This window comes from Trachurus trachurus (genome assembly GCF_905171665.1).
Source record: "Trachurus trachurus genome assembly, chromosome: 15".
In the NCBI taxonomy this organism is placed as follows: Eukaryota; Metazoa; Chordata; class Actinopteri; order Carangiformes; family Carangidae; genus Trachurus; species Trachurus trachurus.
Genome location: NC_139906.1, coordinates 27,443,155 through 27,458,194, shown reverse-complemented (window position 1 = coordinate 27,458,194; position 15,040 = coordinate 27,443,155). Strand labels below are relative to the sequence as shown.

Genomic DNA, 15,040 nt, shown 5'->3' with positions numbered 1-15,040 from the left:
TGAAGAACGTGTGAGAGAATCCTAAAATCTTCTCCATCTCTACTCCAGTCAAGCTGCCCCCTACAGCCTGACTTCACACATTTGCAACTGATGCCTGTTGTCATAAACATAAACATTTGCAGAAGACCTGATTGAAGTCAGGCTGTAAAAGTCAGACCATCACCTTGAAGGTAATGAGCTGAGCAGGCCCCGCCCCTACATCTACTCTCAGCAGGAACCTCCTCAGCTCACTTCACTTCATATTTACGCACAGCTGCAGAGGTGACCTGGCCTTTTATAGTGTGGAAAACTTTTTTTTTAATGAGGCACTTAGTGAAAACAGTTGCTGCAGCTTCTTCAGTCCAGATGTGAGATGTTATCTGTCCTCAGGTGAAACTAAAGAGTCAGGAGGACACAGTCTAATAAAATAAATGGAGTGATGCCTCCTTGCTTCTAATCTCTGGAAGATGAAAGAAAGTTTGTGTCCCTCAGAGTTTCAGGTTAAAAGCAGTGATTTACAGGTTTTAGGTTTTATCCAAGAGGTGATGATTTAACAGAGCTTTAATAACCTATGTGTTTGTGTGTTCACTAAAGGAAACATCTAAATTAATATGAAAGATAATTTAGATGACATAAAAAGCAAGGTTTTATGAACAAATACAGTTTTAGAATATTAAAAACTGGCCTAATAACATGTGCATGGACTATTCTGAGGTGTTGGAAGGAACCCCAAGCTCCCACACTGAGTATGTGGAAAACACAGATGATGGCGACTGTGGCATGCGAGAAGATGTTGGGGAGATTAAATTGTGAAAATGATATGATAAAAGAAAAATGGGATAGTTTTGGTAGACGGATGTGTTAATTTGCCTGCCTTTGCCTATTTATTACCTGCCTGTCTTATTTTTAGTTAATTTACTTTCAGATTTTTCATGTTATTTATTTATTTTTTTCTATTATTACTATTTTTGACCACCATTTTGTCTGTTGTATTTGATGTTCGTTGTGTCAAATAATGTCAATAATGAAAAAATAATAAAAACTTTTAATTATAAAAAAAAAAAAAAAAGCAAGGTTTTAAAAAAAATCCACTGATAAATGTTCTGTGACAAGATTTGAACTGTTTCAACAAGTTCTTCTGAGGATAAATCACTCGATCTGCACAATAGGAAGGAGAGGGGGTATGCTGCCACCCAAGAGCTAAAGACCAACAGTAGATCAACATGACGATGACACAGACAACTTCAGATTGTTACTTCTATAAGTCTCTGTTTTGTGATGAGGATACGTTAGCTCACACATCAGCATTAGTGGCTGCTGGTTTCACGTTGGTTTTGTTCCAGTGTGATGAAGGTGACTCTTTTCCAAAAAACTCTTCAATAGGCAAGACTGAAGTTAATTCAAGTATAAAAGTAACGTTAACTTTATGACCCAATTTCCTACCTAATATCCAGATTGAGTGACATGTGTTACCTGTGAATTATTACCTGCTTTGTCTCCTCAGATGACTGCACGGCCCTGCTGCTCACAGCAGCTAAAGAATAGCTCCTTGTGAGAGATAAATCCCTTCTGCAAATTGAGAGCAGCTTTCGAGGACACAGGTCTGGAAGCAATTATCTGTGCCTATGCAGAGCATTAAAAACCCCTCTGGACCTTTTACAGAGTGCACGACGAGAAACACAGCACATGCAATGCATTCATTAACAGCTTAGATAGCATCCATTAGTATCACAAGTCTGCTCTGATGTGCGGCCACATGAATGACTAGATATCTGGTTTTGTTCCTCTGCATCAGCCGCGACTGCACCGTCTCTGCGGGCAACGCTTAGAAACCACAGGAGTCAGTGGAGTCTTAGCTCCACTTGAGCATGAAAGTGCAGGGAGGAAATCTTACATTATTACACAGATGGATAGAGATAGTGAGTGTGTGGGCTGTTGTTTATTGTATAAAGGTAGACGTCCATGTGGTCTTTGATTATAAAGCAGCTCTTGGTTCTTTTTTTTTCTTTTTTCTTTTTTATATTTTATTTATTTCGGACATGTTGCAACATGACCGAAAGGGAAAACGGGAGAATCATAAAGCTTATTACGTCCCGCCCTGATTACCATTCAGAACACATTAAAGTAGAAGTAAGCGGAATGTTTGTGTTAATATAAGTCTTAAATAGTTATATCTTCCGACAGCAATCACTTCTATAGAGTGTTTGGTCTGAAACACGGGTCTGTCAGTCACTCTGCTCTGCTGTAAGCCGAGGAGAAAACTTTCCTTGTATCCTACAACCTTTATCCAATGAGGAGAGAGAACGGCATAAAGGGGCGGTCCTCTCTGTGTGTGCAGCCAAGGGATGCGCGTGAATGTGGTGACGTAGGGATGAGGGCGGGGACTGCTAACTCCATCGGCAGACAAGAAGTTAGCCAAAACGACCAGATCGCTTACTTCTGCTTTAATTTCATCTACATCTACATTCTACATCAATACTGTGAAAATATCAAAGCTTCAATCCACAGAGAAATACACAGTCTGTATTCAGTTAACGGAGCCTGAAAACCAGCCGTCGGGATATCTGTTACCTTGTGATGTCACAACAAAATAGTCATGCCCTAAGCCCCGCCCACCTGAGCCCAGCCTCACAGGATTTAGTTTCTTGTTCATCTTAAATCTGCTTTATTCTTATCGGATCACCCAGAAAACAGCCAGACAATCAGATGAACCATAATGACATAGCCCACCCATCAGTAAACCGTGAAGCAGCAGGGACAGTAGGTCATATCAGATAATCAGCTGCTCAGAGTTAGACGAGGCATGGAGGACAGTAGCCTGGTATACCCATGCTGCCTTGCACGCGATTTTATTTACTCTGCAAGTCACCATGGACCCAATTTTTCCCTCAACACGCCTCAAATACGAAAAAATGAACGGGTAATTCCCAGACCGAATCTCAATCTACATTGAGATGAGGTCTGGTGTTAACCAGGCTAGGAGGACAGGAGGTCTGGGTGGAATCCACAATTTAAGATCTCTGTACAGCCCCAACCAAATATGTGTGTAACTATGTTCTAATTGATATTATTTGATGTAATGGATATCCTCCTCCTCCTCTGGATGTGGCTCTGGCAGATGGAGGGTGGAACTTGGGGGGGCTGAGTTACCTGGCCAACAGGGCGCGGCCTCCAGCAGGAATAAAGGCTCTGCCAACATCCACCACACACACGTCCACGCAGCCATACTTTGCAGACGCTACTGATTCTTCTCCTATTTACATATTTCACATATTTGTGAGTATTTTGGTCATTTCAGTTAAATAAATACTCATGATGAGGACTAGAGCTGCGTGTTCTCTCCCTTCTTGTCGTCTGCCTTGAGCCATGCAACAAATAAGGGCTCGTCTGGGATCTTTCCCTTTGTGTTCCAGGGGAGTTAGTCCTAGGAAATCAGGTGAAGTGTACAAGGGGGTTTCACACAGGTCTTTGTTTGTCTGACTTTGTATTGCTGGCCTGCTGAGAGGTTGGTTTTCTGATCTGCTAGATGGTGAAGGCTGTGACAGCATTTGGGATAGGGCTGCAACTAACAACTATTTATTTTATTTTTTTATTTTAAAGTATGCTTTTGGGCATTTTTTTGCCTTTACTTGATAGCATATCAAGACAGGAAATGGCGAGGCAGACAGAGGGGGAATGACATGAAGTAAAGGGCCACCCGGGTAGCAGGCAAGAAAGCCATCACTAGAAACTGGGGAAAAGAAACAACACCAACGAAAGATCAGTGGCTGTCAATTGTGGAAGAAATATTTTAAATGGAAAAACTGACACACATATTGAGGTTACAAGAAGCTCAACTGGACAAGAAATGGGAGAAATGGACACTATACAAGACTCAAGATGGTATCGGACAGGAACAGTAACTGATGAATACTCTAACCCACAAGATAGTATGAATAATGTGTATTCCCAGGCAGTTTTTGTTATATTTGATGTTGATTTATCAATAAAAATTTAAGTGACAAAAAAAAAAAGGGGCCACCCGATGCGGGATTCGAACTGGGGCCAACTGCAGTGAGGACTATAACCTCTGCATAGGGGGGCGCCTGCTCAATCCACTACACCACTCGGCTCCCCCAACTAACGACTATTTTGATAGTTGATCGATTTAATAATTGGATTATGAAGCATGCAATTACTCAATGGCTCTTATTTAGACAGCTGACAATACTGTCAGGTATAGCCCCCCCCCCCTATATTGACTATGAAAGGAGGCTGGAAATCACAGGACATGTCTGTTCTGATGGTAAAAGTAAGTGGTCCTAAAATGTGTGTTTCTCTATCCCAAAGGCGAGATCCTCCCACATTCATGCTTCCTTCACCCTTCTAACGGGGCAGAGCTCCATGGGAAACAGTTGGAGAGACACAGCCTGAGGGAGAACCGAGATCTGACACAACACAGGCGGGAGAAGCAGGTCCGTGGAGCTTTGCACCGCGGATGTGCATGAAAAAACAAGCGCTTTACACTGAATGCACACCACTAGGGTAGGGCTGTGAGTAGGGCTGTGAGCGCACATGACGCGCATCTACATTGAAAGTAATGGGTTTGTGCGGCCAAAAGATGCTACATCTGAACAGCCCCCCAAGCACACTTCCCAGTCGCTATTGTGCAACTCCCAACAGATACTAAAAGGAACTATATTTAGTTCAGCTCCACAGTGTGAAAAACATGGGCGATGATGTAACCAACTGATTATAAACTATTGAATTAGTTGGCGACTTATTTTATCATCTACTACTTTTATTATAGCCTACTATGTTGATTAATCGTTGCACCCCTAATTTGGAACCCATATTCCTGTTATGTACAAGCAATGAGGAGCACTAGCTGTCCCTCATTGACCCTTTTTTAATTTTAGTTTGTTTCTTTTGTGCAGCATGGTGGTTAGAACTCCTACTAAATTCCTATGTGCCTCAGGTTGGTGTCTCCTGTGCCGATACAAGCCACCCTCACCCATCACCACCTTCAACCCAACTCAAGTGTTGTCCTAATAAGTGGCTTGACCACCTCTGGATAGGTGAATGTTGAGGGTTTCTACCAGGCATACTGATTCCTGACCAGCAGGCCCCAGTTTGAAGTCTGGATCCTTTACGGGATGTCCCTCTTCCCCTCTCTAAACTTTGACTATCAAATAAAAGCAAACTCCACCCAAAAAATATCTTTGCAACACTCCAACCATCTAATCTCTGCCTCTGGGTCCGGACACATGGACGTATGGTGGCCCAAAGAGCTCAACGTACTGCAACTTAAGAACACATGTCAATTCCAAAAACATCTGTACCAACAAATAGCACAAATGACAACAAATGTTTTTTCCAGAGGACGCAAAAAGTAACAAACCCAGCTGGGACAAATTATTATACGCTATATAGTGGAGTCGGACCAGATTTCAGTTATAAGGCTAATCCAGGTATCAGACTGGTTCAGAACACACATCTGGATGTTCTTGGTGATATGAACCTGAACGATTGCAGGTGCAGTCCTCCAGGAAATGTAAGTCCTTTGAGGCAGTGTTTCTCTCCAGATACCAGTTTAAATCTGTACATCTGGACCTCACTGACATTTCAGTGGCACAGTCTGGACAAAGATTGCCTCGTGAGCAGGGATGGGATCACCAGACGACATTCCTTGTAGTAGAAGGAGGTACTCTTCTGTATCCGACCTGACCCAGAAGTTACTCTGAAGGCAGCACCAGTAGCCAATGTTGGTCAATAAATGTGACCACCTGCAAGGGTTTCACTGCAAACACAGACGTCTTGCTAGAAGATCATTGCCATAGTGGAGGCCAGAGATAACCATGGTCTGGACCAAGAGCTTCGTGGTGTACTGAGTCATGGTTGTATAGATCATAGAGGCACAGATGGAACTTGTTCAGAGAAGGACAGCTGGTCATCAAAGAGGACACCTTGGTATTTTTGCAAACTTAGTTGGGGTTAAACATGAAGAGGTGATTTTGAGATCAATATCATGACCAAGGGAGTGATTGGCCAGGATGAATATTTATTCTGTTTTAGAGAGATTCAGTTAACCCTAACCCTGATCTAGAAATTTGGATATAGACATAAAAATACTTTTATAGACTGGCACAAAGACATTTTTCTGTCAAAAATAAATCAGAACTTCAATTTATAGTGTCATGATATCCGACATTCCAGCAGCCTGCAAGCTCTATCCTGATAGGGTTTCAGACGCAGCACTGCAGCAGTGATGGACCCAGTGTGAACACCGTACACCTGCTTCTCCGTGGCAGACCAACATATCTGCCTCCATACTCACACCACGCATGAAGTGTGTTTCTGGCGTTACAGTTCATCCCAGAAAAACAGTATTAAGAAGGTAACTGGGGCCGTACCCTGAAGTGAGGGAGAAAGCTTCAGTTCTTCACTGGGTTAAACAGGCCCAGATGCTGCAGAGACCGTCGGACTCACAGTGCCTGCAGCTGTAGTCTGTTATATTACAGCTTCTTCACAGAGACTAGATGTACTGAGACAGTTATGGCTCAATAAGTATTGGTGATTTATTGGCTTTGTTTGGTTGTTGGACTTATTATTGGCGTCTTTATTACGGGATTGGCTCTGTAGCGATTCGTGTTAACTTAATACACTGTGTTGTGTTTAATATTAATGGACTGGAGTTCTAGTAGATTGTGTGCATTGTGTGATGAAACATAAGTTTACAAGTGGTCAGGACAATCAGAAAACTGACATCCATTCCTGTGCAATGGGCCAACCGTTATGTACTTTACTTAGTTAGGTAAAGATTTAGGTTTAGGTTAAATTAATAAAAAAAATAAGTAACAACTGTCAGTTTATAAATCTAAAGAAAGAAATCTTTTTAGGTTAAAGAAACATGAACCTGAAGCAAACTGAAATTGTCCAGTGATCGACTTTAAAGAGGCAGGTGGTGGTGAATTTGGTCAAGTCCTTCAGCCATCATTCTCTTTACAATACAAGATGTTGTAATACGTCCTTTTGAGCATCTTCATCTTCAGAGTCAACTGGACGGTCTCACTGGGCTGGAGCTAGCTGGTTAGCATGCTAACTTCAGCAAAGACATCAACTTTGATGCTGAATGTGACCTGATCCAGCTAAATGAGTCACAGTGACCCAAATTTCAAAATTGAGATTTTGGTATCAATGGAAAGAGGAGAAAATGAGCTTTAAAAGTCATACATTGGATGGTTTTCAAGATATGGCCATTTGAATTATGGTCTTCCACTCTCTTTTTCTGATTGAAAAGCTGAGAAAATTGCGTTCAAAGGCCAGAGGAGGAATATCTCACTTCCGTGACTCTGGCGTTTGTTCCTGTACCACCTGATTACATGCATCCTATACGGTTTCTTGTTGTCATAGAGGCACCATTCAATGACCTTCAGTGATGCTGTTTACAGCTTGTCTCTATCAGAAGTTATAATGTTTTGTAAAAACATGTACAAGCGTTGTGTCGATGCTACGCTCGGTTTAGCATCTGTTTCCGTACCACGTGATTACACAGATACTATACCGCCCCTTCTTGTCATAGAGGCACCATTTACGTGCCTTTTCTCAAGTATCTGGACTATGAAACTTTGGGAGATTGTTTTTGAATGTCATTTCTTTGAAATTAGCTAAAAAAAAATTGAGAATTTTTTATTGGTTTTCCACGTTATCAGCTGATTATCTGGAAGAAAAAAAAGGACGTTGTGACTTCCGATTCATTTTGCCAGAGTGGGTCACATATAGGTCTTTTAACATCACCATTAAATTATAATGTAGCTAGCGGACTTCAGCTCAGCAGCCTGACCCTAACCCAACAGGTAGAGTTCAGGCTGCTTTGTTACAATCAGCTTTAGGCTAAGGTTGGATTATTTTCGTCATCACACACACGTTAGTTGACTTACTTTGTCTCTGATGTAAAAGCAAACCAGTGATAAATGGTGTGTGAACGAGAGATATTCACTCGGTAAAGTGGTGACCGACTGAGTTCAGACACTGAGGTTGGAAAAGTACAGTGTAAGAAACCAGTGTATTAAACATCAGCTGGAACTTCCAGCTGTTCCAGTGGTTGAGTGGCAGAATCACTGGGCAGCTCCACAGTGGAAGACTGAGCAGTTCCAAAACCTCCAGTGTGTGAATGAGCTCAGCTAACGAAGGTGGGATCAAAGCAAGCGTAGGCTACTTACTGCTGCTGGATGTGCTGCTGGACGTAATGCGGCCGAACGTGCTGGGGGGCCGGCTTGACGGTGAGTTTCATCTGAGCCATGTTGGTTGCCGGCGGGGGGGCGTGGGGGGACACCTGCTGAGGTATGGGCCTCTGCGGCACCACGTTGTGTCCGTTGGTGTAACCGGGGTTGTGGCCGTTGGTGGGTTCGTTCCCGGGTGGTGCTGGGAAGGGGTGTGTGGACACAGTCTTCTGCTCGCATGCCTTCCCCTTTGAGCCAGGCTTGCAGACGCAGAGCTGAGGCCTCAGGCACATTCCTCCGTTCTGGCACTGAGGGATGCAGTTGGCTGCAACGCAGAACCCAGACAGAGGGGAGAGGAAGAGGAAGGAGAGACACACAGAGAATGAGAATGAGTGATGAGGATGAGAGGTGGCACATATACAGAAACACAGGGGTATATACGTATACAGGCAGATGGATACACTGGATGGACTGATGGTAAATGCACAGAGCACCTCATTCAGAAGACCAGTGATGATGTCTGGAGGTATAGTCACAGTAAGTGACATTTCTACATGAAGCAGGGGCACTGTGGATAGATTTGCCTGTTTCAAAGTGACAGCTGCCCCTCACACCATGGACCTACAGTGATTCCCTCATACTCATTGACCTTGCTCAATCCATTTGGAATTAGAATCAGTTTAAGGCTGGTACACACATAAAGATTTTCTAAATCTCAACCGATTTTTTATCTGTGAGACCCCACACATAAAGATAAAAAATCTTTGATTGAACAGTTGTGATCGTGTTGTGTGTGGTGTGCTCTAGAATCTCGTTCCCCACGCCAGAAATCTCGCGTGATCAACCGTGATCTGATGTACTCTGTTGATGGTAGCCATGGAGACGTTAGCCACACTGGTTTGTTATGCTTAGAGCACTGGAATAAGAGAGTAACGACACCACCATTGACTCCCGTGGTAAACATTTTGCGCCCCGAGTGGCAGGATATGGGTATTGCAAAAGCACCCAGAAAACCCATTCACTCCAATGTATGTGTGTTGCCCACTTGCTTGTAAATTGATGAAAACGGCCGTGTTTTTGTTTTTAGGTGTCTTGGTCATATCAAATCACACTTATAATTTGTTTATTATAAAATGTAGATTGAAACATTCATGTAGAAAACAGTTGTTTTGTTTTGTTTTTTGTTTTTTACTAGCCTATGTGTTAATGTTTATCTGTAAAGGATCCTCAATGATGCTATTAACGTGGTTGATCTAGAAATGTCCATAAATTATTGAAAATAATTTAATAACTTGCTCATTCACCAACAATGCAGAGATGTCAGTTCTTGGCCGCTTTTGCAATACCCATATTCCGCCATCAGGAGGCGCTTCCATTGGACCAATGAGTGTCGTTACTCTCTTATTCCAGTGCTCTAGTTATGCTATGTGTGCTGCAGTCAGCTCGCTTCTTTATTGGTTACATTCAATGTCACTGTGACCTTGACCTTTGATCTTGACCGCTGAAGTCCAATCAGTTCATTCTTAAAGGTAGGTTTAGAGATCGTATTCTGAAGCATTTTTTACTAGATTGTTTGAAATCCTCTTCACACTCCGATCGCAACCAATTAATGTAATGCTTTTTCACAAAAATGAAAAAAATCAGTCACCTGTGGGACGGACAATCCTGTAAAAACGCCATCCAATCATCTTCAATTCAATTGGATCATGATGTGTCAATCAAACTGGCATCTATGTCCCTCCCTCCTCTGCGCGCTCAGAGTCATCAACTAGTTACGCCGCTGAAAAGACAACGCCAGTGATCCAATGTACCGCACTCCAGTCTGGTAGGTGGTGATGGAGCTCTAAGTTGGATACTGGTTGGTTTATTATCATGTCAGGTGTTTCATTTCATGTGAATGAGCCATGAGAAAAAGCTGGCGGACAGTGAGCAATGCTGCGCAGTTACACGCGACAGTATCGTGGAAAGCCTGAGAAAAGGGGCTTGGACTTTTGAGTTGTGTATTTTCAAAATGTGGCCTGCTAGAACCGCTTTTCCAGGAGCTCCAACCCTTTAAGTCACCATTTACATTCGTGCCAAATTTGAAGGGATTCCCTCGAGGCGCTCTCGAGATATTGTGTTCACAAGGCCAAAATCATTTTTTGTGTGTGTGTGCTGGCATATGTCCATCTGTAGCGAAGAGTCTGTAATTACACAAAGCTCTGTTTTGTGCAGGTAGATGATAGGGGAGAGGGCTGAGGTTTTACATACTGTGTGCACACGTGTACATACATGCACAGGTATGTTTTACCTGACTATAGCACAGGACATTACACAGCAGCCTAGTGGACCAAGTTAAGTCTTGGTTTTATGGTTAGCTTCACTAGTGATGGTTAGTGTTAAGGTTAGGTTGTGGAGATACACTATGATAGTGATGGGTCCCTGCAAAAACCGCTGTGCAGGGGTGAGTGTGTGTACTACTCTTGCTAATCTCAGAGATGTGTGAAAATGATTCATGAAAAGGGAAATGAAGCAACTGATGAAAAAAACATCACGGGCTAGCGGAGAAGTCAGTCCCTCTGTGGCTGCACGATATGCAAAAAAGATCAAATTGGGATTATTTTCTCAGATATTGCGATGCATTCCTACCATACATCAAACTTCAAGTCTCATATGCTTTGTCCAAACATGTTATATATAATCCCCATCACATCTTCCCCCATCCTGTTCAAGTATAAACACAAGTTGAACTGGGGCGGTGCGTGGTGCAGTGGGTAAAGCGGCCGCCCCATGTAGAGGCTACAGTCCCGGTTCGAATCCCGCGTCGGGCAGCCCTTTCCTGCATGTCATTTCCCCTCTCTCTGCCTCCAAAAATATATATAAAAAATAAAAAATAAAAAAACACAAGTTGAACAACCACAGACTGTAGATAAAGGTGACTTCACCCTGAGGTGTTTGAAGAGCTCAGTGAGCTGCTCCACCATGTTGGCAGACATCTTGCCTGACTAAACTAATTGATGAATTAATATATTAAAAGGTTTCAGTGATGCTGTACTGTATAGGAAAGTAAGACCTGCAGCAATTCCTCCATTTACTTATTCATCTATATCACTTATTGGCTTCATTTCTTTCTATATTGTACATATCGTTGGGCATTGAGAATTCAGAATCGTTTGGAACTGGTGGAACATTTCAATTCTATCGGAATCATTATGAAGTTTTAATTTTGTTTCCCCTAAATGGTTCCTAAGCAATTATAATTTGCGCTTCGTCTTTGGTTTGCTGTCCGCCAACTGCCGGTAAAACCAGTAGACCGTGCAAACTTTTATAATAACCTGACAACAACATAATCACAATAACTTATTGTTTTGGATTTGGATATCCAGACTGGAGATTCCTCAGTTGTGTCTGAGACAATCTTACTGACAGAGCACCATCAGTTTCTATGGAGACAGTTTGCTAACACAGTTGATTTTAAGCATTTGCATCCACCGCTTGTGTCTGTGGACTAAACCACAACCACATGACTGCTGCGGAGCATCCTGACCCTGTCAGCGCTCTGCCAACAGAAACACATGTTTGTGTCAAAGTTCACCGGAGAACCGAGTCCACACAGATTCTCCACATGTCGCTGCCACCGCCTCCTCCTCTCCGCCCAGCAGCCTACAGCTAGACCGGAGCAGGATTTTAAGAGTATTTTTATGTGTTATGTTTGTTTTTTTTTGTATAAGTTATATTATGATATATAGATGGACAGAGTACTCGACCCCAGTGCTTGAGTAAGAGTACAAATACTACTGGTCAAAATTTACTCCGTTACAAGTAAAAGTAGCTCAGTCGACATGTTACTCCAGTAATATATGTTTGTGTTAATATAAGTCTTAAATAGTTATATCTTCCGACAGCAATCACTTACATAGAGTGTTTGGACTGAAACACGGGTCTGTCAGTCACTCTGCTCTGCTCTGAGCCAAGGAGAAAACTTTTCTCGTATCCTACAATTTTTATCCAATGAGGAGAGAGAACGGCATGCAGGGCTGTGTGTGCAGCCAAGGGATGCGCGTGAATGTGGTGACGTAGGGACGAGGACTGTTATGGTGCGTTCAGGGCAGCCCGTAACTCGTGTTTTTCTGACCTGTGAAGTCATACTAGTTCGATCTGGTACGAGTTCACGGGTCGGAAGTTACGAGTGGCCGTTATAGTGACTTCACAGGTAAAACAGGTTGGAAAAACACGAGTGGGTTGCCTGGAACGCTACAAAGTCGTAAGTTGTGACTTGAAGCTGTAATTTACGGTTTCAAAAGCCTGCCTGGAACGCAGCATTAGCCAAAACGACCGGATCGCTTACTTCTGCTTTAAGTATCCAAAAGTACATGCTTTTAAATGTACTTTAAGTAAAAGTAAGAGTAAGAGTAAATTTCTTATTTTTCACATCAATGAATTACTATATTTTTTTCTAGATGAATTTAAGGACGTTTTAACTCTTGTTTCTGAGAATTAACTCTTTGAAAGCAGCTGCACTGATGTGCTGCTTTTAGAACCACAATGTTCTATAAAGCTGCAGAAACACCTAGAAAAACAAATAAACTGAATGGGATCATAAGAGGACAGCAACTGTCATTTTCACATTTTGTCCAATAGTATTTTAGAAAAAAAAAAAAAAGAGCAGACCTGAAAGTAACAAGTACTTTTCAGCCTTCCTAGAAATGAACTCGAGTAAAAGTAAAAATATTTGTCTTGGAAATGTATTCAAGTAAGAGTAATAAGTACCAAAGAAATCTAATACTCAAGTAAAGTACAAATCCTCTGGATATGTACTTAAGTACAGTACTCAAGTAAATTTACTCTGTTACTGTCCACCACTGTATATACAGTTATGTTCATAACAATAGCAGTGTGTTTAAAAAGGTGAGTAAACCTCAAAATTCTTCAAATAAATTTTATTTTAAGGAACACAACTGCATTGGGGACACTGCACATTCTATTTCAAACCAAGAAAATTGGAAAAAGTAATTTAATTTGATAATATTTTACAGAAAGTCAAGAAATATAATGTTCAAAAAAATAGCGGGTTTGGGGTCATTGTCTTGTTTGGGGTCATTTCCTCTTCAGTATACGGCAACATGACTACTTCCAGTATTCTGGTGTACTCAAACTGATCCATGATCCCTGGTATGCGATAAATAGGACCAACACCATAGTACGAGAAACATCCCCATATCATGATGCTTGCACCACCATGCTTGTGGGGGGGTGGGGGTCTTCACTGTGTACTGTGGCTTGAATTCAGTGTTTGCAGGACGTCTGACAAACTGTCTGTGGCCCTTAGACCCAAAAAGAACAATCTTACTCTCATCAGTCCACAAAATATGACGCCATTTCTTTTTAGGCCAGTCAATGTGTTATTTGGCAAATTGTAACCGCTTCATTACATGTATTTCTTTTTTAAATGGGACTTTGCGGGGGCTTCTTGCTGGTAGCTTGGCTTCACATAGACGTTGTCTGATTGTTACAGTACTCACAGGCAATCTTAGATCTTCTTTGATCCTCTGGAGCTGATCATTGGCGGAGCCTTTGCCATTTTGGTTATTCTCCGATCCCTTCGAATAGTCATTTTTCTTTTTCTTCCTCGCCTTTCTGGTTTTGGCTGCCATTTTAAAGCGTTTGATATCATTTTAGCTGAACAGCCTATCATTTTCTGCACTTCTTTATAGGTTTTCCCCTCTTTTATTAATTTCTTAATCAAAGAATGCTCTTCTTCTGAACAGTGTCTTGAACAACCCATTTCACTCTGTTTTTCAAGGACAAATGCACAGCCAGCATATGCAGCATCAGTTGCCTTAATCCTTGAATAAGGGCCACCTGTTTAACACCTATTTTTTTTCACATAATCAACGACCTCAATAATTGAACCTGGCACTGCTATTTTTTTTAACACGCCCCTTTCAGTAAATGATTCAGTTTCACAGAATCAGCAGCATGCACGTCATGCCTGTTGGGTCTGTTGGTTTTCTATACCTTTACTAAACCTTCTAGAAAAAGTTGGAAAAAAAAAAGTTGAAATTCTAACAAAATCAGTGATTTATCTTGCAAGTGATGTCGGACTGCTATTATTTTGAACACAACTGTATATATATATATATATTTAGTACTCAATGTTCTGTTTCTCTTGTAGCTGTTGTTACAAACCAATTTCCCCTCGGGGGTAAATAAAGTAGAACCTAACATCTGGAAATATAACTGTATGAAAATGCTCATATTTCTGGGACATTAGCGGCACACTACACCCCCCACCTCGCCCCCCACCCCTCCACACATCAGTTACCTCAGAGATGACCTCATCGCTGTCTTCCCCCCCCCCCCCCCCACAGAGCTGAGTTGTGTTAGCATTTTGAAACAACCCCGCAGTTCATTTTCCACTTTGAGCAAAGCTCTCTCTGCTTTCTTTTCCAACTAGAGTAAATACACCCCACCCTCCTCACCCCCCACCCCCACCCTCTCCACCCTCTCCACCCTCTTCACCCTCTCCACCCTCTCTGGCCTGGGACTGAGCTGCCATCTGCTCCGTGAATACTTTTCTCTCCCGCTCTGAGACTGAGGTCATGTACACGGGCGCTCGGTGCAGTGACAGCGGTGACACGCTAAGTGATGGTAATTAACTTGTTAGCCGGGTACAGGAAGTAGATCGGTCACGCTGATGCCCTGCCCCACCCCCCCCTCCCTCCCCTTGATCAGCGTGTGCTGGTGTCCCGGCGCTCCCGGAGCCTCGCCCCGACGCCCCGCGCCTCCGCCTGGGAGTGGGCTCTGAAGGAGTTAAAAATACTCTGGGTGTGTGAGGGAGCATGTGGTGGGAGGTATAATGATTTCCTTTGTGTCGCTGC

At 42.5% G+C, this 15,040-nt stretch overlaps 1 protein-coding gene across 1 annotated transcript in view; it reads right to left on the bottom strand.

Moving 5' to 3' along the window:
* The window catches only part of ltbp1 (latent transforming growth factor beta binding protein 1), a 155,220-nt gene that overhangs the window by 109,987 nt on the left and 30,193 nt on the right, over positions 1-15,040 (bottom strand). The window contains exon 3 of the mRNA XM_083987817.1: positions 8,181-8,505. Within this exon, the coding sequence (XP_083843943.1) occupies positions 8,181-8,505 (325 nt within the window). The remainder of the gene's footprint in view (positions 1-8,180; positions 8,506-15,040) is intronic.